At 40.2% G+C, this 27,892-nt stretch overlaps 1 protein-coding gene across 1 annotated transcript in view; it reads left to right on the top strand.

The window, feature by feature from the left end:
• The first annotated feature begins 5,002 nt into the window (after window positions 1-5,002).
• LOC308521996 (thrombospondin type-1 domain-containing protein 7B-like) overlaps window positions 5,003-27,892 on the top strand; it is a 291,166-nt gene continuing 268,276 nt past the window's right edge. Inside the window, exons 1-2 of the mRNA XM_081095199.1 lie at window positions 5,003-5,231; window positions 13,539-13,654. Coding sequence (XP_080951325.1) covers window positions 5,062-5,231; window positions 13,539-13,654 — 286 coding nt within the window. The 5' untranslated portion in view covers window positions 5,003-5,061. The remainder of the gene's footprint in view (window positions 5,232-13,538; window positions 13,655-27,892) is intronic.

Genomic DNA, 27,892 nt, shown 5'->3' with positions numbered 1-27,892 from the left:
TCCATGAGGAGAGAATGCAGAGTTTGTCATTATTGATCCCAGGGAGGCTGATGAGGGCTGGGAGTAATTTTATAGTATTTCAAAAGATGGACTTGATTTCGCTCTTAAATATATTCTATTTTATTATGATATTAGATTATCAGAGCTGGTGAAAATGACTTTTAATGGCTATGTGTCTGTGCCATGTGCCGTTTTATTTTCCATGCTTGACTGAGATTTCAGTTGATCTCATTGATCCACCCCCAAAAAATGAAAACAGGAGACAATAAATGCTTCTCTTTCGAGATAGGTTCTCTCTGTGAAATGGGAAGATAATTATACCAATGTCGATGGGCAGATGAAGTTATTCAGGCACAAGTGCTTCATTTTTGGCTCTTAAATCATTTGGCTTAGCTGACCATATAAAAATGATGTGGAAAATTATAAATGGTGTTTATATTTTGTGTGAACCAGCCTGTGAAGCTGTTGGGAGGTATTTGTACATATACAAAAATGGTAAGGCAGATGCTTTCCATGGCTATCGCATAAATATCTAAATTTTTCAGATAAATAAGGGGTTTTGTGGTATATGTCTTTGCAAAGAACATTTTTAAGGTCCCTATATTTGGAAGTCCTCTTAAGTGTTGGGCACCTCGCTATGTATGTTGCATAATTTCTAATGCTTAGAATATCCCTGAAAAGGAACTATTATTATTTCATTTTCAGAAGTGAGATAACGGGTTCAAAGATATTAAATGACATACTAATGAGGATAAGTGGTGTTATGATTCACCTTCAGATACTTAACTCTCAGACTAGACCACTTTGTGACTAGGATCCCATTGTGCCAGTTTTTTTTTGTTTTGTTATAAAATCTTATAAAAATAGCTCACACATATTTCAGAGTATGCTTATGACTATTAATTTGCCTCCCCTAAAGAAAGGCTCTTCACTTTGCTCTTATTTCTTAATTGGCCTGTATAGACAAGCTATCAAATTGTTGGTGGAGAATTGACAAATAATTGCACCGAGGAAGTGTTCGTATCAGTTTATATGAATGCTTAGCCCTTGAAAAACATTCCAGACATTCTCTTCGGTGCTGAATGGTGACTGGGGAGAATGTTAAATTTGGGTAATGGCAATTTAAGGAAGGAATAAATATAAGACAACTTATGTGCTAGGATCTCTATTACTTCTCAAAATATGTTTGAGAAGTTTTCTTTGCACCTCAAGGACAATGAGCCTGGCCTCACTTACAATTATGAATGCAGATATTAGCAGTGCACACTCTTCTTTAGGCAGCTTGCTTACTGTCACGTGGTTTTATTTACTTCCTCAGAAAAGGAATATCGATCTCAAGGGAATTAGACACAGCATAGTTCATGGGAAAAGCAGAAATTTGGGGCCAGAACATTTTAAATTGATTTCCAACTCAGGCCTGTGTGATCCTGTCCAAGGTTTCTTTCCAGAGCCACTGACTCCTTGTCTATAAAGCAGGGGTCACACCTGCTCTGAGAGTTTCCTACAAGGACAGTGCCTGGCACAGAGGAGACACTTTATAAATATCAATCCCCTTTGCAGTAGTTTTATGTCAGAATATGACAAGAGTATTTCACAGGCACAAAGTCACACACACAAAAAAACAGGCTCTCTCCTCGCGTGGCCATTCCACATTTCATGTTGTTATGTCAAACTATAAACGGTATCACTGTTGTTTCTGTCTGCTGTTTTCATGGGGTGACCATGAATGGGAGAATAGGAGGAGTTGAATTATTAATTGTGAAGAATACTTAGTTCTATAAATAGAGAAGAAATAAAAAGAGAGCTTTTAAAAAAACCATTCTAATAATCTGAGATATGGAAAGTAACTTAGAAGTGATCACCTGAGGCCCTAGCCAGTTTGGCTCAGTGGATAGAGTGTCGGCCTGCGGAATGAAGGGTCCCAGGTTCGATTCTGGTCAAGGGCATATGCCCAGGTTGCGGGCTTGATCCCCAGTGTGGGGCATGCAGGAGTCAGCTGATCAATTATTCTCTCTCATCACTGATGTTTTTCTCTCTCTCTTCTTCATTTTTCCTCTATGAAATCAATAAAAAACAAAAAGCAAATAAGGTAAAAATATATATATTAAAAAAGAAATGATCATCTAACTCTTAACATCTGTCAATTGTAAATATATATTTATAGTAAATATATGTTATAAATATATATACATTTAAGTCATTTATAAGTGTATAAGTGCATTCAAAGGGGGAATAGTAAATGCATTTGGAATAAGTTTGGACTACCTTTCAACTTTTGTCTCAACACATTATATAATTCAGCCACGGATCCATTTCCATTGTGGTTTTGGATTACTTGCCACTATGCACAAATAAAGTAAAAGAGTAATGGTGTGATCATCTTGCTTAAGGTTACGTATTTGGGGCAAAGCACACACCAGAAAATTAGATTGGTAAAATTCTTTTTTATAGGGTAGGATAGGATGCTCAACATAAAACATGCTTTCAGGACAACAGGCTACTGTGACCCCCATTTTGCAGTAAAGCATATACTTGTTAGCTATGGTTGTCAATAATGCATCAATCATGTCTGTCTCCAGCCAGCCATGGCTGAACTGTTGCTGGAAGAAGCCCACTGTGTCCCTGTGAAGAATAACAAGCGCCGGTTTTGCTGCGGTTTCTGCCTTTCTTTATGCCAAATGCTCTCCTGGCAGTTTTCCTTGACACAGGCATTATGAATGGCTGGAGAAACCATCATTTTCTGTACTTTATTGGTTTAGACACAAGGTGAAGTCTTCTAAACTAATCGGAAGTAACAGAGGAAGCAGTGAGCCTCAGCGTTCCTTGGACTGGCCTGGATTGAGCATTAACCAGCATGTGCCTTGGTCTGGTTGCTTACAGGAGAAGATGTGTCAGGGAGTCTCTGCCCAGCATCTGTTCCTCCTGAACGGACGGCGTGTGAAATTCCCTGCAGGATGGATTGCGTGGTGAGCGAGTGGACAGAGTGGTCATCCTGCTCCCAGTCTTGTTCAAATAAAAACTCGGATGGGAAACAGACCAGGTCAAGGACTATCCTGGCATTGGCTGGAGAAGGTGAGTCATACTAAAGGCTTCAAGGAAGTCCATTGCCCAGTTACTGTTTTCCGATAGGTAACTGTGAAGATCGTGTCACGGAAGTAGACACATTGAGGTGACCTTCTATACGTATTCCACGAATCCAAATGAACACTTTTCTGTCATTGTGTGCCTGTTCTCTTTAATCCTCAAGGGTGTCTGTGCTGAGTTCCATTTATTTGCATGAATTTGTTTTAGTCCATCTTATGTTATTTTTCATTATACTCTTTTAGGGAAGAAAACAAAGTCTGGTTGATACACATCCAGCTCATGTAGTTGGGGACATAATTGGAATATGCCTGGTAAGAAGGGTGCCAAATTAGGAGTCGAGAGACACAGCTCCTTAACTGGAAACTGCCGGTCACTTCGGCAAGCTACCTGATCCCTGTGCCCTGATTTTCTGTTCTCTCCTGCTGGCATGTGGTGAGAGGAGAAAGGATGACGGCTGTGCAAATGGCTTTGAAGAAGCTAAAATGTGTGATGGGAATGTAAATGGAAGGCATCAGAAAAAACTAGAGGAGCAGCTGTTGCTATTATTGATAGCAGTGTCTGAAACCAGACGATGGGTGTCATCCTCTCAGGCCCTCCCTCGGCTTTGTCTGCCCACAGCTCAGTTGGAACAGCAGGGCAGTGTGGCCTCCGGATGCAGGGAGCTCCTCTTTCCACAAGATTCTGTTCTGTGATTCTGAGACAGGGGGCCAGTGTCAAGATGAATGAAGATTTTCATATTCTTAAAGTGCAATCGCTTCCTCTTCTGTCTTTTAGAATGTTGGATGGGGGGTCGGGGGGAGAAAGTCTGTAGTATTTAATGGGGAAAAACTTTAACAAGAATAACAAAATCAAAGTCACAAATTTTCTTGAGTATTTGGCCCACTGAATAAAATAGTGTGAAAGATCGGGGGAAAAAATCAATGCTTTAGGTAAATACCAGTTTTCACATGGATATAAAAATATGAAAGAAAAGACAGTACTGAAATTTGATTGTCTGACTCACCAAGAGTGTGAAGATCCATATCTATCTGGTCTCCCAGCCTGTGGATAACACATTGTCAAATATGATTTCAGAGGTCAAGGATGGCTTCCTCTTGCCAAACTTTAAGAGAGACTTCTCAAATGGTAACAAGATGCACTGTTTGATGGAGGTTGGGTGTTTTAAAATGGTACTTGATAAAATAATGCTCTCTTAGCAAAGAGAGGCCACTTATAGGCAATAAGTGGGCTTGTGTGTGCCTGTGTGTGTGTATGTGTGTGTGTGTGTGCGTGTGCGCACACAGACGTATGTATGTTGGACCCAGTATCAATTCAAGGTCATGGGCTATTTTATCTAACTGACTAATTTATTAGGCATAGTAATATTAAAGTAAAAGCAGATTTATTTAAAGTTTATCTCAACGATGGTGTAGGGAATAGAATTAGTTATGTTTTTAAATATAATTGAAATGTACTGCTCCATGTTATTTAGAAAATGGATAACATTTGTCCTCAGATTATTATTCAGGACAAAAGAGCATGTCCTTAAAGTGGGAAAAGGAGTGCAGTTGCTTAGGCCTTTGGATAGCTGTGCCAAAAAAACTGTTTTTCTAGACCATAAAAGTAACAAAAACAATAAAAAGAACAGCAATTAACAACAACAGGAGCATGTTAATAAAAACAGCAATGAGCCTGGCTGGTGTGGTTCTGTGGTTGAATATCAACCTATGATCCAGGAAATCACAGTTCTATTCCTGGTCAGGGCACATGCTGGATTGCAAGCTTGATTCCCACTAGAGGGCATGCAAGAGGCAGCCAATCAATGATTCTCTCTCATCATTGATGACTCAATCTCTCTCTCCCTCTCCCTTCCTCTCTGAAATCAATAAAAATATAAATGGCTATGCATTCTTTCATACTTTGATTTTTGCAGGTGGAAAACCATGCCCCCCTAGTCAGGCCCTCCAAGAATATCGCTCATGCAATGACCATTCCTGTATGCAACTCTACTGGGAGACATCGCCTTGGGGCCCCTGTGCTGAAGACACACTGGGTACTGCTCTTAATGCAACCATTGGATGGAATGGAGAAGCTGCCTGTGGTGTGGGCATTCAGACACGGAAGGTCTTTTGTGTCAAGAGTCACGTGGGACAAGTGATGACCAAAAGGTATCATCAATAATTTAGTGAAAGTGCAGAAGATTTTTGCCTATTGGAGTATTTTTAGTTAAAAGCATTTGTAAGCACTGAATATGTCTCATTCTGTGCTAGAGTAATACATTTTTGTGTTGTCTTGCTTGAATCTTAAAAATTAAAAAATATGTCTTAACAAAGGTAGACACTTTACTAAGTCATAATATGTGTATTAGTGAATGGATAACAGCAAATAAGACCCACAAATAGGGAATCTGTTTGAGTAATCCAGTTTTCTAGAGCTGATCTCAATAGTTTTGACTCTTAATCATGCAAAGACTGGGTCTACATGAAGGCAGTTTTGAACTTTGAAATTATAGGGTTGTATTTTATTCTTCTTTAGGTCCCATTGATCTTTTCTGCTGTGAGAACTAAATCTATGCTGCCATTTTGAATATATTAATTAATTCCCTTGTGCATGTTTACAATCTCATGGACACTGTACTGGGCACATGAAGTTGTAAATAAATAAATAAAAATCAGTAGGAGATTAGACATGGAGAGTAGGATATAGATATAAAAAAGGGTCAGGAATAATTACAAGTGATGGAGGAAAAAGTGTAATTGAGTGGAAAGCACAGTTGGGGAAGTTGCATCTCTAGACAAAATAAAGAGACATAACTCTTCCTCAAGTTCATGTGGGTAATCTCGTGGAGAAGAAAATGTGAAGGACCTCTGCGGTATGCAGAGACTAGCTAACTGGCCTATCCATAGAGGTTTCCAAGTGGCCATGTTTGCACTAGTCCCCTCTTTGTGGTGAAGGCCCCCCCCTCCCAGCCACAGGAGTGGTGGGCCGCCAGGATGGACTGGTGCAAACTAGGCAAGTTAGGGATGTTCCCAAGGAATTTTCAAAATGGGAAAATGAAATCCTCTCTTTTTCTATTCCTGATGCTCTAACTATATGAATTAAGAGTTTCTATCGCCCTGGTTAGGCCTGATGGAAAAAGTAAGAGGGGAGAATGAAGCTGATGCTCAAAAAGAAGCAGAAATCGAAGCAGAACAAATCCTGGCAGCATTAAGCCCTGGTCCCATCCCCCTTAAGTATATCGCTGCCTTTCCTGGCAACCAAGGCAAATGCATTTGCTCTTCTGCCTAATTCAATCCAATTTGTGTTGCTGCCATGGGCAACTCAGACACCTGATTAATCTCATCTTGGGACACTAGACTGACAGGCTCTGGGCCTTATCCACACTGCCATGGAAACCACATTCACCGTGTGTAAGGAAAGTCATAGAAGTTCAGTTAAGGGAAATGAACTGCTGATGGCAGAAATCCCGCAAACTGGCCAGATGCTGCTGGTGGTGGAGCCTCCTATGGGCAGCTGGCTGTGTAGGTGAAGATAACTATGCCTTGCAGTGAAGCACAGTCAGGAAGACCTCATCCCCCACCCCCCCCGCCAACCCCTGCCCAGTTGTGGTTTCCAAAGTGCTGGGGTTGGATGTTCTCCACTGTAAGGACCCCAGACTTTAGAACAGTGTTGGGCATGTATGAGTGTTCCATAAGCATTTTAAAATTTATGACTTAACTTGACCTATGTGCTTACCAAGGCTTGGATATAAATTAGAGAAAAATGAGAGTAGGTGATGCTTATTATTTGCCTCAAAAATATATTTTATCTACCATAATAAATTTTGGCAAAGAGGACTGCCCTGAAGAGTAATGAAGAGATCATACATATGGCCTTCTGCTCTTATTAACTCATAAATGTTATTTCTGTTTAGCATCCAATGCTACATTGCTTGTGATGTTTATTGGAACATCGAATTATGTCAGTTGTGTGTTGAAACTTGCCTGGTATCCTTAGCCTGGTATCCATGGGAGTTATAGCTAAACATGGAAATAATGTTTACATATCGCCTACTTGAGGTGACTATCTAATTACTGAGGTTATGGTAAAATCCTAAATGGCTTAAAAAGTTATTAAGAGAACTCCTTTTATCTTGGAAAGGATTGCAGCCTTAATAATGTTATTTTTATGATGTAAATATTCAACTGCTAAAAAAGGGATGCATGAAATGTTAGCTTTGTTATACAAATAAAAATAAATCGATCCTGGATATAGGAATAAGACTTAATGTGATATACAACAGTATTCTTTATAGTGATAAGAACCTTTTGCATACTTGAATTCTGATCTCCTACCTTTGACAAAACTTTGCTTAGTTCTGAATCACAACAGATAATAATTCCCTTGATGGGAATGCAATTTGTTTCTTTCTTAGCAAAGGAGCATTGGAATTGAGACTGACATCTAGCAAATAAATTATCATTACATTGTGAAGGCTATTTGGGCACTAAAAGTCAGATGATATGTTCAAATTGCACTCTAATTCCTTTTCTATCCTCACAATTACTTTGAATGAGACTTTTTTTTTAATTAAAGTCTAGCACATCAACTTACTCAATTTTTAACTCAATGATAATTTTATGCCCCCAAATCACAAGAACATAAGTTCATTGTTTAAAGCATAATTCACAAATGAATATGCTTTTCTTTAAAAATTCATGTAAGTGAAACTAAACTATTATTATTACAGTGAATAATCTCTAGTTTTGTTCACTTTACCAATAAGAAAAATGAATTGTACAGATGTTTTCCCTAGCACACACACACCCACACACACACAGAGAGATATTACTAATTACTTTTTGCACTGTTGATGAGGCTGGAGACTTAACCTAATTGTAATTCTTACTGTACATCGCCAAACAATCCTGCTAAACATAAGGAGCCTGATTGACTTTAGTAAAGTCAATTAAAATTCTTGAGGTTAATGAGATTAATTGAGCTATAAAAATAATAGCTATTGTCCAGTGAAATACATCATGAGATAGTGAGATTATCAACAGTAGAAAATATCTTTTTCTCTGCCCTTTTAAAAAATAACTATGTTCATTCTTTTTCAATTGAAAGCCATTGCAGTGGAGAAAGATCCCCTGTCATTTGTGAAATCCTTGAAGTGGGGGTGGGGCAAGAGAAAAAGGAAAGGAGAGGAAAATCTCCTAAAAAAACCAGTGGCCTTGGCTTAGAATGAAAGAAGCATGCCTCCATGGAATGGATCAGCTAACATAACGTATTTTACCTCTAAACTCACTGCACTGGGATGCACAGAATTCCTTGCAAGCTCTCGCTTCCCTGGGTTGGTGTTTTGGTTTCCATGCAATTGTGTAGGTGAGAATGTTACCATTGTATGAGTAATAGAACTGATGATATCAGAAAATGAGAACTAGCTAGGGCACAACGGAAACAGAAGTGAGAGCGTGTTGGTATATTTTTGGGGTTTTGTTTGGTTTGCTTCATGATTCAATGTTGTTTTTTCCAGCTGCAATGTAGAAAAATAGTAATAAAGATTAAAAACACACAACTCAAAGCTTTCCAAAGGTCCTGATAAGTCACTCTCTGCCTTTAATGTAAAAACACCTGGCATTTTGTGAGCTATGGGAATATAAAATTCCAGTGAAACATTTAATGTTTAAACAGTGGTCAGGTTTTCCCCCTTAGCTGAGTGAGCTGGAACATCAGCCCTGGGGTAGGAGGCCTGCTCTAGAAGATGGAGCACTGTGTGTCTGCATCTTGATTATGGAGGCAAACTGAAAAGTGACAAGTCTTTGTAGCTCCATTTAATACATTCCCTCACAATGCTTATAAAGAAATTTGGCTTACAGGGAGACCAAGAAACAATCATAGAATACTTCAGTGCAAGTCCAGGAAAATATATGTGTTCAGTTGGGATGCCTTCATCCTTTTATCAAGAGCACAACCAATTATGACAAAAGGCAAGGGCCATAGTTGGTTTGCTAAAAAGTGAATCCATGTTTCCTTGCACTTTAAGGCTTCAATTTTGTTTTGGAGAAAGCTGGATAGATTTGTCTAATATTCCCAGGGATTTATTTGTCTTCAGGCTCCAAAAGCATATGATACTATTCAATCACTGACTTACTGTTACTAATATTTGCAATGCACTAAGATCTGGCATTTTTTAAGTTATGACATAAGATGGAGTTCTACGATCAAAGCATTCAAAGTTAGTGTATATATTTTGTATGCGCATGTGTGCATTTGCACACACACAACAGAACAGCAACACAAAATATGTCAAAAGTCTTTTTTCAGCCAGTGACAATACAAGAGTACAGAAAATAAAAGCCTGTAGTTTTTAGAAGCGGGGGGTGGGGGGGGGGCACATAAGTTGCTAATGGTCAAAGAGAATATTTGTAAAGACTAAGAGGAAATTCATGGAAATTGAAAATGTAATGATCCTTGAAGCAGTAGACATTCCAACAAAGCCCTTAGTTCATGGACTCTATAAAATCAATATAAGCTGAGCATCTTGACCTTTGCCACTGAGGAGATACCATTTCTGTCTTATGGACCTAGTGGAGGAACACAGAGAGAAAAGGGCCATATTGTGGAGAGTTGACATTAGGCCCAGTGAGTGATTATTGTGAGTGATGGGAAAACAGTTTAAATAAAGTAGACAATATCAGTACCCTAGAAAGATGAACTCTCACTCATAACTGAAGTGAGCCACGTCCCTGCAGACCATGCCACCCTCTCCAGCAAGTCTGCAGCTGGCACCACACATTTCTAAGCTCTGTGGAGTGTGTGGGTGAGTGTGCAGTAGGATGGTGTGGGCCCTCCTACCCCACTATGCACACAGGAGTTGGCTTTACTCAGGTTGTACTATCATTTCCAGCCAAATACCAGGAGAGGCTAGAGAGCAGTTAGAATTCACAGCAATTCAGTTTAATTTCAGTGTATTTCAGAGTGTGACTAAAGGACTTGGGAATGATTTTAGGTTTTTTTGCTATCTCTACTAAAGTATGACATAAATTTTCCCTACCAGAGTAGCTTGTTTAAATAACACTATATGCTCATAAAGACACTCTAAGGATACTCTTTTTTTTTTTCTTTTGTTGTTAGATTCATTGAATTAAACTATTTGGTAGACAGGCTTTTGTATGTTAAGCATAATTAATAAAAATGCCACTATAATGAATTGAATAATTTGTTTTCTGTGAATATATTTTCCATTTTCATCAAAGTAATGATATGCTCCATAGTAGAACTGAAATAATACATTTAATTTGCTGATGATGGAAAGCAACCAGTCCCCAACGATCTGCTCTGCTTAGGTCCCCACATCCCAAATACAACCACTCCTTAATAGTTGTTATAAATTTCTTCCATCAACCTCCCTTATTTTGACTGGGCAAGCCTTTGGATGGCTCACAAATCTTAACAATTTACAAGGAGATAGCCACACTAATAAAAGAGAAATATGCTAATTGACCGTACCATTGTTATGCCCACCAGCCAATCAGAAGAGTATGCAAATTAACCCAACAAAGATGGCCATTAAATTTGCATACTGCAGGCAGATCCTGCTGCGCTGCCCTGCCCTGAGCTGGCGGCAGCATGATCCCAAGCTGCTGCCCGCCCCAGCGTGGGATCCGGGCCTTCCATCTGCGACTGGGGTGATGGGGCAGGCATCGTGGGATCGGGCGTGCCGTCTGCCACCAGGGGAGCAGGCCTAAGCCAGAAGGTGGTTTTCACCTGAGGGGTCCCAGACTGTGAGAGGGCACAGGTTGGGCTGAGGGACCCCCTCCTGCCAGTGCACAAAGTTTAGTGTACCGGGCTTCTAGTAGAATATTAACAGGAAGCCTTCAGGTACCCCTGCCCCCCTTCCTTGCCTCCTGCCCTGCCACTGGCTATGGCTTTATTAGTTTTTTATCTACCCACTGTGTCTGTATGTCAATATGGGCCAGCCCATGTAAATATTTTATCTGTTCTTCCTTTCTGAGGTTTAGTTTCTAATGCTGCATGACATGTTTTTTAGATATCCTTTATATATTTCTTAATTTCTTAATTTAAAATGTCCATTCATTGATTCCTCTCATGAAAACAATGAATGCAGCCCATTCACACTAATTCCTCTACTGATTCCCCACATGGTTGACTTTATTTCTTATTTGTTTATGTGTTGATTGGCGCTCTGACCCTCTGCTTTGTTAGATGAAAATATCCAAGCCTCCACTTTCTCCTCTTTCCCTTCCATCTCCAGTCCTTTGCCAACTGTGTCTTATGAGGGCAAGAATATCATGTACTTTCTGTTCCACAGCCAGATTCCATCTCCCATGTTTTGTCTATGTATTGTTTCTAAAGATTTAAAACTAAGAAGATGTTTTCATTTTTATAACTATGTAAATTCATGAGCTCTAATATTAATCAGACTAGGGGCCCAGTGCACAAATCCCAGTGCACTTTTAAAGGAACTGTGGGCCTTAAGACTATGGTGGGCACAGGGGCGGGTCTCGGTCCATCCTCTGTGCCCCCTCCCAGCCCCTCCTGCTGCAGCCTCCAGTCCCCTGTCTGCTGGCAGCCCCACTCCTGCTGCCACTGCATCACGGAGAAATTGGGGCTGGCGCCAGCAGTGGGTGCAAGCGGGGCCAGCGCCGACAGCAGGTGTGAGCACCAGTCGGGACCTCGGCGCACAGGAGCAAAGAATTTTTAGTAACCACCAGAGGCTCGCCCTGATAACAGCTACCAGCACCCTGCCTTGGTCTGGCGCCCCTGCTCACCTGCTCCACCATCCCACCAGGGCCGATGCCCACCATGTTCCGCACTCTGCTGCCTGCTGTGACACCCACCATGTTCTGTGCACACCCCCTGGTGGTATCATCACTTCTCTTACTTTTTCTTAGTGTTTGAAATTTGGACAATCTCTGTGTTTGCATATTTGTAATTTTGTAATTCAGTTGGTGAGCTTTTATCTGAATCTTCACACTCTCATCAGCTCTTTTTGTTGTTGTTTTTGTTAATCCTCACCTGAGAATATATTTTCCATTGATTATTATTATTTTTTTTTTTTTTTAGAGAGAGAGTGGAAGGGAGAGAGAGAGAGAGAGAGAGGTGAGAAAGACACATCAATTGGTTGCCATGTGCTGAGCAGGCAGGCCAGGAATCAAACCTGCAACCCAGGTACCTGCTGTTGCCTGGGAATCGAACCCACTACCATTCAGTGCATGGGCCGATCCTCTAACCACTGAGAAACACTGGCCAGGGCTAGCTCTTTGTTTTTTTTAATCCATTATTATTTTTGTGAATTTTATCTGCTACATCTTCTGTTCTCTTGTACTGGAAGGACTTTTGATTGTCTGTTTGAACTTGCTAGACCTGGTGCTTTATAATTTTTCTCAAGTACTCTGTCCCCAGGTGGCTTTGGCACCTCAGTTTTATCATCTGAAAATGAAGATTATAGTGACTTTTACTTTGTCATTAGGGAGAAATGAAAGAATGTAGGCAAAACACAATGCAGCACTGGGGATCTAATATCAAAGCTCACACCATCAGGCTTTATGCATACTGCATCACTGTTTTTGTATTAGAAACTTATGAGGAACAGAATTTAAAGTGCAAACATGTTATGAGGTATTTTCTGTTTTTTCCTCCTGGCATATCACTGTTTTAGAAGATAATAAATGTGGTTTTTAACCCCATGTTGCCATTAAAAAAAAAAAAAAAAAAAAAAAAAAAAACAGGAAAAAAAACTTGTTTGCCATATTCTGAGACTTTAGTTCTTCCCAGTGAAATGAATCCATGGACTATTTATATTACTTTTCCTCCCAAGGTGAACATTGAATGAATAATCGACAAAGCCATGGAAGTGCTTCTCTTGCTAATGCTAGTCAGTACATATGTTACTTGCAGTCTGTCATATCTTGCGTACTCCACTTCATCAATCTACAGGTTCTAAAGAGACACCTGACTATTGTAAATTGTGTTAATAATCAAATATGTACAGTTCAGTGGAATTCAATGATTTTCTTTCCCATTTTTTCCATATATTGCCTTGCACTTTCCTCTTCCTTTTGAATGATATCACTGATTTGATATAGTACCCTGAATAAAACACTTCAAATATGTGCTCATTCTAAATATATATATATATATATATATATATATATATATATATATATATATATATTTGTTGTTGTTGTTTGAATTGATGCTGCTAGGGAGACCCCTCCTTGGCGTCTGTCTTTGGTTAGTTTCAGGGCTTGTGCTTTCCCTGGTCTGGGGGAAAGTAGTGCCGTGTCTGGGACTAGCGAGCTGAGGCCTCCTTCTGCTCTGTCTCTGCCTGAAGAGCCCTTGGGCAGGAGTTCCCCGCCCTGGGGCTGTCTCTCCTGGTCTCTAAAACAACAACAGGGCGAAATCCTGCAGTTTTGTGTTAAAGCACTGACTTCCCCGCAGGCATTGATATGGTCTCTTCACATTGACAGATGCCCAGATTCCACTCGCCCCGAAACAGTGCGCCCGTGTCTCCTCCCATGCAAAAAAGACTGCACCGTGACCGCCTTCAGCGAGTGGACGCCCTGCCCAAGGCTGTGCCAGCCAGGTAGGCGGATGCTGTTTCTTTCCGCTTTATTTCCTAACCGCTTGCTTGTGTTCCCCACCGCTCAATAGCGAGAGAATGCCGAATGGGAGCACCTTCCTGGGAACGAGGTTTGTAACATTTGCAAATAAGGTCTGGCCTTTCAGAGCCATCAGAACTAGGCGGGGCAAACATATTCGGTTGTGATGAGCCGTAATTTCACTGGGGTGCACGGTGGGAGTACTCATCTTCTGCTAACCCTGTGTGGCATTTTGAACCATTCATATGTGGTTCCCATTAGACATCATCACCATCACAATTTATTTGTTGCTCCCGTGTGCATTGGTATTTCTTTATTTTAATGGTTGCGCTTTGTTCTCCCGGGTGTACTTATAGGCTATGGCCCAGAATCCTTAATACCAAGTCCTACTAAACACACAGGAGCACTTCGGTAACATGATCCTCTTTCTTAGAATAGGACTTGCCCCCCATCCTATCTACTAAAGAAGGAATATGCTAATTGACCCTCACACTGTGGCAAAGATGGCGGCACCCACAGCCAATAAGGAGGGCATATGCTAATTGACTGCCCCACCCTCAAAGACAGCAAGCAGCACCCACAGCCACAAGGTGGCAGTGTCCAGTCTCCTCAGCCCCGCTGGGGTGGCAGGCGTGCCTTCCGAAGTCCCCCATCCCCGCAGCCCCCCAGCTGCCCAGGGCCGGCCTGAGGCACAGGTAACCAGGGCTGTCCGAGGCTTTTGCTGCCGGCAGTGCCAGCAGCAGAGGTGTAATGGGGCATCGCCTTCCCCTGATCGCCAGGTCACCTCCAGCCTTTGAGGGCTCCTGGGCTGTGAGAGTGGGCAGGCCGGGCTCAGGGACCCCTCCCCCCTTCAGTACATGAATTTCCATATACCAGGCCTCTAGTATTTATTATGGTTCTCTGATGAGCTAGTCCACATGGAGATATAAAGGGTCCTAGCCTCAAAACTCCATTTAAGCCTAAGGCCAGGAGTTAATAATGTAGTTGCTCTTCCTTAGTCTCACACCTTGGCCTTGGTCCTGTAGATCTTACCATTGTCACAGTAAGAAAAGGCACATCCACAAAAAGGAAGGATGGAGAGAATATTCACCCGAGTGCCCAGAGTAAATTGGGGCTCAGCCACACACCCCTGGCCTTTGCTTGATGGTCAGGTCCTCTGAAGCAGGGTATGGCCCGCACTGTTACCGCACTCACCTCCTGGCAGAAGGAAGAAAGCGTGTCATTCTGCAAAGAGAGAATCCATCACAGAGGCTGAGAGCATTAACACCTTTCTGTGCAGAATCCCAGCTCAAAGAATCTGGGATCAACCAAATGTACTTTGACTCTCACACATCTTCCTGGGAGTGACATGAGATGTGACCAACCTCGCAGTGACTGGCCAAAGGGCGGTGGCCGCTGGTGAAGACCATCATCATCAGTGTTTCAGGTAGCAGTGGGGGGGCACCTGCGCCAAGCTTTAGAACTGCCATTTCATCTTCTTAATGACTGTCAAAGCAGCAATGAAGTAGCATCCAGTGAGCTTTGCTTATGGATAGAATCCGAAAGAAACATATTGAATATAAAAGAGCTTTGAAAGTACAGTGAAATATTTAGCTAATCTTTCAAAGGGGGGAACAACAATCTCTTCTAGAGATTCTCCAAAATGTACTTTTCTGAATGAAGTTCTGACATGAGTGGACTGAATGAGCAGGGCTGGTCCAGAGAAGTCAGGGGGATGCCATTTCCAGACAGAGTGGGACAGAAAAATAATCTATATATGGAACCACTGGGAAGGCAGCATCGACGAAACTGGCTTTTTGAATTTTAATAGTAATGAACCCGAAAAACATACCAATTCTTAAAGATAAATTTTGGAAACATTGACAAAGATAAAATAATCTGTGATGATGGAATTGTATTGGGTTCCGCTATTTCTTTTCGTTTCTTCCCCATGGAAGATAAGTATAATTCCTTTGCTAAATGGTTATAAGAAGGGAAATAACTGAATTAAAAAGGGTGCCCACTGGCAGCCAGATATTGATGGGGGAGCAGTCAAGGCCTGCTGACCCTCAGGAGGAATATTAGTTTTGATGAGCCGGTACACCCTTGTGGCCACAGATTATTTCAGCTGCTGCTATTGCACCTATTCTACATTCAAGAAAAATCTCTCTGTCGCCTGGGGCGGGGGTAGGGGAGGTGGTCTTCTCCTAGCACTGGCTAAGGATGGAGACATCATAGGTCATGTGAAATGATTGCTTTTCGAGCAATATTACATTTTACTCCAATTTCCAGAAAGTCACTTAATTATTTAAATGTTGGCATTGAAATAAAAATAGTTCTAAACCTCTGTGGTCTCTTTTTGCCTCCACTTTTTTCAAGCCTAGATAATTCTTTTCACAGCCTGGCAGCCAAGGGACTTGAAGGAGCAAAGATTCAATTTTCAGATTTCTTCTGGCTTTCCATGTCAATTCTATTTACCCTCCTGTTAGTTCACACCTTGGGAGTAGTAGAAGGATAGGCAAAAGTAGATTTACAGTTGTGAGTATGTGAAACAAAGTTTATTCTTGTATTATTATTTATTCTTGGATTACATATTTTTCCATATGAACAATTGTAAACCTACTTTTTCCCACCCCTGTATGGGTCATTCAGAATTTCAAATAAGTTGAAAATCTCCTCATCTGGACTTGAGAATTTATTCTACTCAAAGGCAAACTGTCACCACCCTTTCTCTTTACCTACTCCTTTCAAGCACACATGATCCCGTCTTTCTCCCCACAGACTCATCTGTACTTTTGTCTGCTTGGGAAGTGGAGGATAAAGTACTAATTTACTCCCAAATAATGAGGAGTCTACACTGTGTGAGAGATCAAGATTTGGGGCCCAAAACATGTCTTTAAAATAATGTTGGAGAGAATGTAATAATCTAATAACATTCCTTCAGAAAGTGACTTAACCTAAGTCTCAGTTTTCAACTCTGTACATTTTGGGTGTTACCCATTCTCAGTATTCTTTGAAAAATGAAATAAGATGTGCATCTCACATATACGCCCCAAGCACAAGTCTCATTATACAAAGTATAGGTGCCTTTGACTTTACAAGCTCCACTGGGGGTGACAGACCTCCTTTAGTCTATAATTGAAAAGCCATAGATCACAGATCACCACAAAGTCCTAGGACTCTTACTAGTAAATATTCCCAAAAACTTAATAGGAAGAATTACAAACACTTGGACTTGTAAAGGTTACATTTCTCAGTCATACTCCTACTAAACTGAGGAGTTCTGCTAATAAAATTCATAAAGGGCACTTTTCTTAATTCATAGGGGAAAAAGAGATAGATATAATTCTCTTAATTTCTTTTAAAATTTTCCTCCTATGTGGGTTTTTCTTCTTCTGCCTGTCTCCACTAAAACCCAGTAGGAAGTGGTTTTGATTTGGCAATAAAATAAAAATAAATGGAACATTATTTTTAAAGTCCCATGACCACATTCAGGGAGACCACTGATAAGAACCGCTGCTCAGAGCTGGAACTCTTAGTTGGCGTACCTACACTTCTTCACAGCTTATGTTCGTGCAAATAGTTGCTGATAGGGAAGAATTCTCAGTCCACACACGTCCTCCTCTCCACTGCATCCTCTTCATTCCGGGCCAGAGGTTGATGTACATTTGCAGAGACCTGGAGTTCACAGTATCACCAGCTGGGATTTTATTTTGCCTCCTGCAATGGCCCCAGGAGGAAGGTCTAATTGTATATGACTAACAGGTGAGGAACACCCAGCTCAAAAAGATGAAATCACTGATCTAAGATCACCAAACCTGTCAGAGGAGAAGCCACGATTGGGATCCAGATTTCTGTGACTCCAGGGCCTGCCTGTATTCATCCCACAACAAGTTATTTCTCATATTCCTAAGCACAGCTCATCTGGTTTGTTTATTACCAACTGGAGAACCTGAAGCCTGGTACAGCTAGGGAATATAGTCAATATATTGTAATAACTTTGTATGGGGGCAGATGGCTACTAGGATTATTGCAGTGTTCATTTTGTAAGGTATATGAATGTGGAATCACTGTCCTGTACATCCAAAATGCATAAAATATTGTATGTGAACAATAATTTAAAAATAAGTAAATTAATTTTATAATTTTATAAAGAAGATTTGTGAAGAGGCTCCGCATGGTACAATCCTGCCACACATTGCTTTCATTTGCGCTATCTCATTGACTGTCAGAACAGTTTGATGACAAAGGAACAGCTGTTCCATGAGTCCTGCTCTGTAAATGAGGATCTTCAAGGAAAGCACCCCTGGTCACCTGACCCAATAGAAGCAAAGATACCCGGTTTAAATTAAACGTGCTACATTGCCTTGCCTAGTGAGCCTGTACAGTACTACACATAACAAAGCTGGACAAGTTCAAATCTTATCTGTAATAAGTTATAGTAACTTAATATCATTGTCTTGGCTTCATCTCACTGCCTCTTTCTACCAAATTAGTAATACCTGTAGCATTGACATTCATTATTCTATTGAATTCTTTCCTCAACCCTATATGAAAAGAGTGATCACAACCCCATGTTACATATGAGGATGCAGAGACTTAGAAATAGGCCCCAAGATTGCAAACCTGATAAATGGCAAACCATGTGGAATCCTAGTCTCGTGACCACTCATGTAGGAGTTAACATTTGCTGAACAATCCCTGTGTTCCAGGCACTTTGCTAGGTTAGGTACTATACAGGCATAGAGTGGTGACTGGAAAACACATCCAGACATTATGGAGATCACGGTCTAGTGGAGGAAGATAGAGCAATTGAACACATTACCCAGATGAAAATGCAGTTACACAGTGTGGTATGTGCTTTGCAGAAGTCCATGGTGCTGTGGGGGAAGGTAGTAAGGAAAATCAGAATGACCCTCCATCTAGAATATCTTTCCCTCTGTCTCTACTGTTTGCCCATTCTACCAGATGTAAACGTTTTCCTTCTCCACTCAGTTTGTCCTGCTCCTGCTGCAGTTATGCTGCTGGGCATAACTAGTCCTCATTCTTGAATCCCCAAATGAATGGCTTGCATTTGAGCACTTGGTTTCTTCTCTGATTATATTTTGCTTCTTCTGAAGGATGGTGAAGTCCTTGGGGCCTGGAGACTTTTCAGTTTTCATTCCCAAAGTGCCTCGTAATAAACTTAATACAGAATAGAATTCAGTAAACCCATGTCAAATAAATGGATGCCAGTTAAAACCTGCATCCTTTTTAAAAAAATATTTCTTTATTGATTAAGGTATTACATATGTGTTCTTATCCCCCATTGCCCCCCCACCCCCCACACATGCCCTCACCCCCCTGGTGTCTGTGTCCATTGGCTAGGCCTATATGCATGCATACACGTCCTTTGGTTGATCTCTCCTCCTTACCCCACCCTCCCCTACCTTCCCTCTGAGGTTTGATGGTCTGATCGATGCTTCTCTGTCTCTGGACATAAACAGATGAACAAAACCTGCATCCTTAAGCAAACCTAACAAACTTCTAAAAAAAAAGGTGATCTGCCTTTCCAACTAAATTTCTTTCTTAAATGATTTGTGTAGCTTACTACAAGAACACACATGATGATGCTGGAGATAGCATATGTGCACTTAGAATCAGGTTTGTTCTGGTTACCTGGCAAATGTGGTTAAAAGGAAAACATGTTCTATCATTTTATTTATTTATTTGATCATTCATTCATTCATTCATTTGTTTATTATTTTTAGTGAAGTCAGTTTATCATTATTTTTAATGAAATCTTATGAGTATCTCATGGGAAGCAAAGGCTATTCGATTGCTAATTCCTAAAGGGCATTTCCTATTGTAACTTCCCATTTCAACAGAGGACTCCAATAGAGGTGATATGTCTACAGAAGATAAAGTAGGGTTTCTTTGTTTTCCTAATGAAACACAGGGTATAATGTTAAAATGCAAAATTATGGTCATGTGCAGGCTTTTGTGGCCTAGATTGACCCAAATATAAAACTTAGGATAATTTGATCAAGTTTCTGAAGTGCGGCCCAGGCACTTCTAACTCACAATTACTGAGAATGTTTGCTAAAACCCTAAGAGATTCTGATTTAGAAGTTGTACTTGGACCTCAAATAGGCATTTAAACAAACTACCTTAGTAATTTTAAGACATATTAAATAAAGCTTGAGAATTACTGAACTATAGAAACACTTAATTTAACCTTGGGCCACTGGGTTGTTTGAGAAATGTGTAACTTGTATCTGCTATATTTTTCTGATTGAATCTATTTCCATTTTCAAGGATCCAATCCCTCTAGCTCCATTAGGCAGGAAGGGGCTTGTTGGGATGTTATAACAGCAGAAAGGAGCTTGTTGGGAAGTTATAACAGCAATTCTTCTAGATGTCCAAAAAGAAGAAAAGATTATCATGAAGGTGGTATGGGGACTAGAAATGCAAAAGGGACTGAGGCTCCTCTTTTCAACTCTCTGAGCTGGCTGATCTCTCCTCCGGCCCCCTCTGCTCCTCTGTGCACACCTCCGACCCTCTCCCTTCTAACGGGCTTGCTCTGAGTCTCTGTGCTCATAACTGGCAGACACAGAGCTCAGAATCGCTGGGCCATACCCTGCTCTACAATACTAAATCAAGCACAGAGCACTGACACAAACTTCCCTTGGGTCTCTTTATTCAACCTACAAGCAAAAGAGTCTGATGGCCCAGTTTGTTCCAGTCCCTCAATCACCCAGCTGCCTGCAGATCAGCTCCCTTGTCACCAGAACCCGTCTTGAAGGGAAGGGGACAGAGTGTAGAAAGGCAGCAGGAACTGAGTATGGGAGCGCTCTGCTCAGTTAGGGCAAGTGGTTGTTCATCACAGAGGCTGATCTCTCCACAGCATCCCAGCTCAGCGCTTTGGGTGAGAATGCAGGATATGACTAATTTCCTCCCCTATGCGTCCACCAGTGCTGATCTCTAAGCAGAGGAGGGACAAAGCCTACGTCCTTATTTTTAACGCAAAAGCCACTTTGAGCTTCAGGTTGAGAGGAGAGCCATTGTAAATAAGGTAGAAATACAGAGAAGGAAAATGAAGCTCCAGGGAATATAAATGCAGTAGGATAACATTTTCTTGTAGAACAGAAACTTGGAGGAAAGAGAAAGGACTCTCTCCTTGAGCATGATCTGGGCCAGATATTTTACTTTAAACAAACAAAACATGCAGTCTGTGTGTACTTGCATTCTTATTACAGTGCCTAGGCTCTCATGCCTAGGGATTCTCGATCATAAACAGTGCTGTCCCGATTGTCTGATAAAATAAACTAACATCTCAAACAAAATCAAATAAACAAAAAAGCAAACAGGATAAACAAATGCTGATTTAATGCATGAAGTTCTGTCCTTTACACCTGAAATCCACGGTTATGTCTTCTTAGTTTGCATCTAATAGTTTCTCTAAAGCACCATTAATCTTCTTTATTCAGCAGTCAAGCTACATTACCATAAATAAATCCTAAGGCTCACATGGGTATTTATAATGATTTATTGTTAGCCTTAGTGGCAAAAAAAAAAAAATTGTTTCTTTGGATGTGAAGGCTCTTTCTTTTCGAATGTTTTTACTTCTGGCTGGTTTCTTTCTCATATCTGGAGAATTCTCTGCAGACAATACAGTATAACACAATATAATCCTTATTTGATTATAGAGTTAAATGAATTGCCTTTCAGAAGCCAAGGTACCCATTCTAATTAGAAGTTTATTTTTAGACTTTCAATGTACTTCCTATGAAGAACTAAAATAAATTAGTTTAGATTTAACAGGGTGTTAATTTATTAAATAATTTTCTACAATTAAAAAGAATACATTATGTTTCACTTCCTTGACTTTAGTTGCATTTTAATATGATTCGCAATTAGAAGTGATTTCAGGAGGTTTTTGACTGACTGGATTAGCTAGTAGGATGGTAGATTTTTAAACTATTTAATTTGCATTACTATAACAAAGCATAGAATGCCTAGAGTGAGAGGTAGAGTTAAATGTTGGGATCTTAATATGTCAATTTGGGACTTTAGGTTGTATAATAACATCAAATAGTTTATGTAACAAATCAAGAAGGAAGTAAATTCAAGCTCAAAATTAAGTAGATTCCTCAAGTTTAACAAATACTTTTAAGTGTTTCCTAAAAGGTATCACTGGATCTTCTGCTAATCTCTTGAAGTTCCTTCAAAATTGAGTTGCTACATGGAGATGGTTCAGATAGAATATGTACTAAATGACATGTTTACAGTGATAGGGAATAAAATATTCCAAAATCAATATGCTAGGAATGATAGATTCTCTGCCATTTGAGATTTTCCCTATTATACTATTATTTAATTTTCCTGATACTTAAAATACATGTGTTTTGTTTTTTTTTAATTTAGAGGCCTTGTGAATGATAACCAAAGTAGGAGTATAAATTACATGAATGCAATGACAAGTTCTGTGGGTAGTTCTGTTTATTTCTTTTTTAAAAAAAAATATATTTTATTGATATTTTACAGAGAGGAAGGGAGAGGAATAGAGGGCTAGAAACATTGATGAGAGAGAAACATCGATCAGTTGCCTCTTGCACTCCTCCTACTGGGGATGTGCCTTCAACCAAGGTACATGTCCTTGACTAGAATTGAACCTGGGACCTTTCAGTCCGCAGGCCGACGTTCTATCCACTGAGCCAAACGGGTTAGGGCAGTTCTGTTCATTTCTTACTTGAGCCAGCAATATTCTCTCCCATTGCTGAATGACCACAACACTTTTTGAACTGAGCTTTGATTATATTCAATAAGCACTTATATTCTGTTTTAAGCTTCTCACCAATTTGTTCATGTGTGGTGGAAGGAGCTTAACCTATAGAATCTAACATATCTATAATGGACTCCTGGTGTCTTTATTTAGTTAACCTCTCTGAGACTGTATATATTCATTGTTAGCATAGTTCTAACATGTAGCATTCATGAGACAACTTACTCCCTAGGGCTTACTTATCCTACATGTACAGACTAGCTCAGCATGTACTAAGTCCCTCCTTGTCTTCCATTCTGTATTTTATCTCCCCTGAGTGAGTTATAAGATGCATGAGTACTCAAGGTCAAGCCATAAAATTATTATTTTAATAAAGAAAAGATACATAGAAGTAAGGGTGTGTGACCAACAAGCTCATACATTGTCGTGGATATTGAGGAAGTCTAACTTTTCCACTCACCTATTCCTCCCATCCTGATTCAGAAAAAATTGAGTCAGAGCAGAGGGAGATCAAAATAGCAGCTGATTCTCAACCCCAGAATTAGACAGGCTTAACCACCTGGCCACAGTCCATGTTGTATACCTACACACTTGTTTGGGGATGAGTGAGAAACGATCAGAGTATGTGCGTTCTCTGAGCAGATGGAGCCCAAAGAAAGAAAAGGAGAGGGAAGGAGGAGCCACATATGCTCACTTCCTCCTCCCAAAGTCATGAGTTAGATGCCACTCCTTCTTCCCAAAGGAGAAACAAGTGTGGGAGGTTGTGAGTCCTGTGACAAGGAGGCTATAGAAGTGGGTCACCTCCACATGCAGGGATAATCAGGAGGGCTTCAGCCTCACAGTCTGTTGCTTTGCAACTTTGTGAACTGACGTCCTACCTTGTACTGCTTTCTTTACCTTTCTGTAGCCATGGCCTCCTTTTGACCATTTTGTTCAGTCTTTCATTTGCTGCCCCTTCTCCCTAAAATGCTCTTCTCCCAGCCCTTGGCATAGGTGCCTTTAGAGCAACACTTCATTCTCAATTCAAAACTGATGACTCAGAGTTTTTCTTTGGTAACTTTACTAGGGACCACCCCACCTTCTTCCCTCTCTCTACCTTGCTCATCACCCTGTCATTTTCCTCAGGGCAGTTAGTAGTCCCTAAGTAGTCTCTGTGGGCTGTGCACTGCTTACACACACTGAATAGTGGCTGCCATCCTGTAAGTACCTAACCATCTATTGAATGAATGATAAGAGGTGAATGTATCATTAACTTAGCAAATCCTTTCTTTAGGGCTTATTACTAGTATATACCGAGTTCTATGTCAACTGCTAATGACAATAAGATGAGTAACCCAAGGTTAGTTAAATCATAGGACTTTTGAACAGGGGAATCAAGCAGGCAAACATTTTTTTTTTTTCTATAAGGAATGAGCACAGGGTATTTGCAGCCGAAGAGTAGGGGCTCAAATTCTAGCTAAGTGGCCAGAGGAGGTAAGATTTGATATATCAGGAGTTTCCAAGTAAACATGGGGTAGAACTTCTTACAGGTGGTAGAGGGCATGTGTGTGCAGGAATCGACTGCATGAGAGTACATTTTAATTAAATGAATTGCAGGCAGGAAGCTTATGACACTTGGGATGCGTAGTGCATTATGAGGGAGTGATGAGAATAGAGTTAGAGAAATATGCAGGAGCCAGCTTATGAAAATAGTTATGCTATTCTAAGAAGATTGGACATTACATGGAATTCTGATAGGCCGTTTAAATTTTAAGCATGGGTGTGATCATATCAGATATGTGTTTTAGAAAAATAGTACAGGAAATAATGAGGTTAGACAGTAGTAGGAGCCAGGAAAATTATGAGGTCATTTAATTATCCAGGCAAGTAATGAGGAGAATCTGTTTTCTTGAATAAAAGAAATGTGCATCATTGGTGAGCATATAAATTACTATAACTCTCCATTGTTTCATAGACCGTCCTCATGACCTGGTGTGCACTGGGCTCTTTGCCCATCCCATGGAGTTCATGGTTTGTAGTTGCCGGGGGTGGGGTCGGGGATAAAGCTCCAACCAACTGAGCAACCTGGCCAGGGCAATCCAGCCAGTCTTGTCTCCTTTTCTCTTTCTGGAATTTGACTCTGGGCCTTTGTACATACTATTAGCTCTGCCTAGACTTCTCTTCCCCTAGATATTATATAGATGACCTGCCAACCTCCTTCATGTTCTTGCTCAAACATTCCCTTCTCATTGAGGCTCTTGAAGTTTCAAATTACAACTCCCTCCCTCCCCCACCACACACACACACACACACACACACACACTCCCTAACTTTCATCCACATTATTTTTGCAGGACACTTAATTGCCAAATAAACACTAAATATTTAAAATGTATTTGTTTTTTATTTTTTTAAATATGTTTTTATTGATTTTAGAGAGAGAGAGAGAGAGGAAGGAAGAATGAGAGAGAAACAACTACTGGCTGCCTCCTGCATGCCCCCTGCTAGGGAGCAGCCTGCAATCTGGGCAGGAACTAGTGACCTCTCAATGCATGGGATGACCCTCAACTAACTGAGCCACATGGCCCAGGGCTAAAATTTATTTTTTTAATTTTCTTTATCCTTTCATTAGAATGGAAAGCTCATGAGGACAGGGCTAATGTTTGTTTGTTTTCCTGTTCTTGTGCCATATTCTCCATTTCTAGAACAGTATCTCCTCCTTAGAGGATTTTGTTATTCTTTTCCCCTGAACAATGCAGAATACCTTATAAACAGTTATGTCTTGGGTTTTGTCTTCCAAGTAGTGCAGTGGGAATTTTAGCTCCACACATATATTAATTAATAGAGGCATCTGTTTAGGAAATCTCTGGGTGACTTTTTTTCTGTTAGTTATAAAGTGAATCCAAGACAGACAGCACTCCCACTCTTTCTCTAGTTTAGAGCAGACTTTTTTTATAGTCCTCACACTAAAGACTTGCGAGTGCACACGCGCGCGCGTGTGTGTGTGTGTGTGTGTGTGTGTGTGTGTGTGTAAGGGTCTCACTGACCAAACCTTGCCCTATGCTCTGGTTTCAGGCTTTGTTTCTTATTTCCTAATTTATCATATCTGTTAAAAGTCCAGGTCTCACCACCAGCAATAGAGAGAAATTTTCCAATGGCCAATGATCTAAAATTCCCCCTTAATTTTCTACCTTTTTTTTTTGCCATGTGTTTAAAAAAAATATTTTGAAAGCATTTCAAAGAGAATTGCAAAGGAAACAAAAAGGAAAGGAAGAGAAACCTATAGGACATGTCAACCAATTATAACCCATTTGATAATTGAGACACAAATTGTAACCCAATGGCAGATGGATAATTGAAGTACTTTAGGATAATTGGTATTCATATTTCAAGGTATGATAGTGCTCCTATGGTTATGTTTAAAATAAGCCCTTATCTTTTATAATTCTATCCTGAAATAGTTACAGATAAAATGATGTGATAGCTAAATGTTCTTTGAAATAATTCAGTTGTGTGTGAATAAGCAGGGGTATAGAGGAAACAAGCTTGCCATTTAATTATTGATGATAATGGGTGGATACATTGAGTTCATTTGATATGTTTGAAAATTGGTAAAGTTAAAAATATAAACATTATAAAATGAATTAAAACCAAACTTCTCCAGCATCCTCATTTCCATGTGCTTCTTCAGACATATACTCTGCCTCTTGGGTAGAAACTAATGTCTCCAAATTTTCATTCAAGAAAAAAAGAATTGTAGAAGGTTATATGATCATCTAATTATGGATTCTTTTCATTTATTCAAAAATAACTTACTACTGTCTCCTAGGTTTTATGAACTATAATAAGTCCTATAGATGCTTACTGCTTGGAGGCAGAGAGACAAAGGAGTTCAACCTAGGAGTGCAAACTGGACCTTTGTAGAGACATGAAGGCATGGAAAGAGGGTGGGCTGGAAAGGCTTCTTGAAAGACTTGGCCCTCTGGTCAGTCTCCAAGGAAGCACACAGGTTATCTAGATGCAGAGGAAGAGAAAATACACTGAACCAGTCCCCCACACTAACCGGTATACCAGCTAACCATTTTACATACTTACCAGACACCAAACCCTGAGCTACTCTCTCTCTCTCTCTCTCTCTCTCTCTCTCTCTCTCTCTCTCTCTCTCTCTCTTCTACTTTTTCAAAGCCCCAATTAATTATTTCTCTTCGAGGCACCAGAAGATAAGTAATTTTTCCAAGTTCACAGAATCACTCATGTTAAAAAGTCATATTATTTTATCAACACTAAGTCATAAGAGGACTTTAAAAGCCAATCACTTTATGTTAATACTGCAAAACAGTGGAGACAGCAAGACCAACAGTAACACATGCTATGTGCATAAAATGAATAATTAAATGTCTTTGTCGACACTGGTAAAATTTGTAGTTAAAAATGAAAAGGTTTATTTCAATCGGCTTGCTTGCACAGTTATTTTTCTTTAACTTGTCTTACCACTATTCCCCCAATAAAAAAATTTAGTATCATAAGTGCTATTAATGTCTGAGTGGTTCCCCATAGCTAACATTCAGGTGAACCAGTTTTTATAGGTGGACAAATCCTGGAAAGGGCATTACAAACAGTTTTCGAAATCAGGATTTATGTGGTTGAGCCATGATGCGTGGTGGAGCATTTAGAATATGACCATCTCCATAAAGCAAATAGCTGGCAACGTCCTGCAAGAACAGAGAAGCTGAGGATCTGAAATTGCTAGCTGTGCGTTTCTGAGTTGTGTCCTCCCTGCTATGACACATAATCTTGACCTGTAAGCCCTTCTGTCCTCTAGCTGTCAGCTCTGTGCTAGGCATGAATAGCATCCTTTAATGCCAATGAGGATATAAAGCATTAATACATAACAGCCACATGGATTATTTAAAAGGATTTTCCTAATATATAGTTCAGTATCCATACCTAACAATGATGGTAACGTCTTGAGCTTGTATCCTAGGTGACATCTGTGCCCTCAGAAACCTGCTTTTATACAGTGCAATATGGTGTTGCCGTGTGTTTCAGTATCAATGATGATGGAGTGCAGCACATTAGGGAGCCTTGTAGCCGGCAGCCACTAGACATTTCATCTGCTAAAACAAAAAGGGGCCAGGATGGGGGGAAAACAAATGCCTATTATTTCACACACATTGGGCAAGAGGCAAAGACAAGTACAACTTGTCATTATAAATTGTGTTGTTAACCCTGGTCATTTATAGTACACATTTCCAATTTATGCCCATTATGATGTACTTAGCTAGAGGGCAGTTTGCATTTTTTAAAAGTGTTGAGAGCAGTAATGATTTAGCTCGTGCTCATTTGTTTTCTATTGCTTGGTTAACCATGCTGCATTGTCATTTTCTTGTTTTACATATTGGATGAATAAGAGATGTTAGTTTTAAATGTGCTAAATCAGTGGTTCATTGCCCTGGAGATTGTTAAAACACACCAATGCTTGGGCTTTAGTCACCAGAGA

The sequence above is a fragment of the Myotis nattereri genome, assembly GCF_964212035.1.
Source record: "Myotis nattereri genome assembly, chromosome: 7".
Lineage (NCBI taxonomy): Eukaryota > Metazoa > Chordata > Mammalia > Chiroptera > Vespertilionidae > Myotis > Myotis nattereri.
The sequence above is the reverse complement of the archived record's forward strand: the minus strand, read 5'-3'. Positions and strand labels throughout refer to the sequence as shown.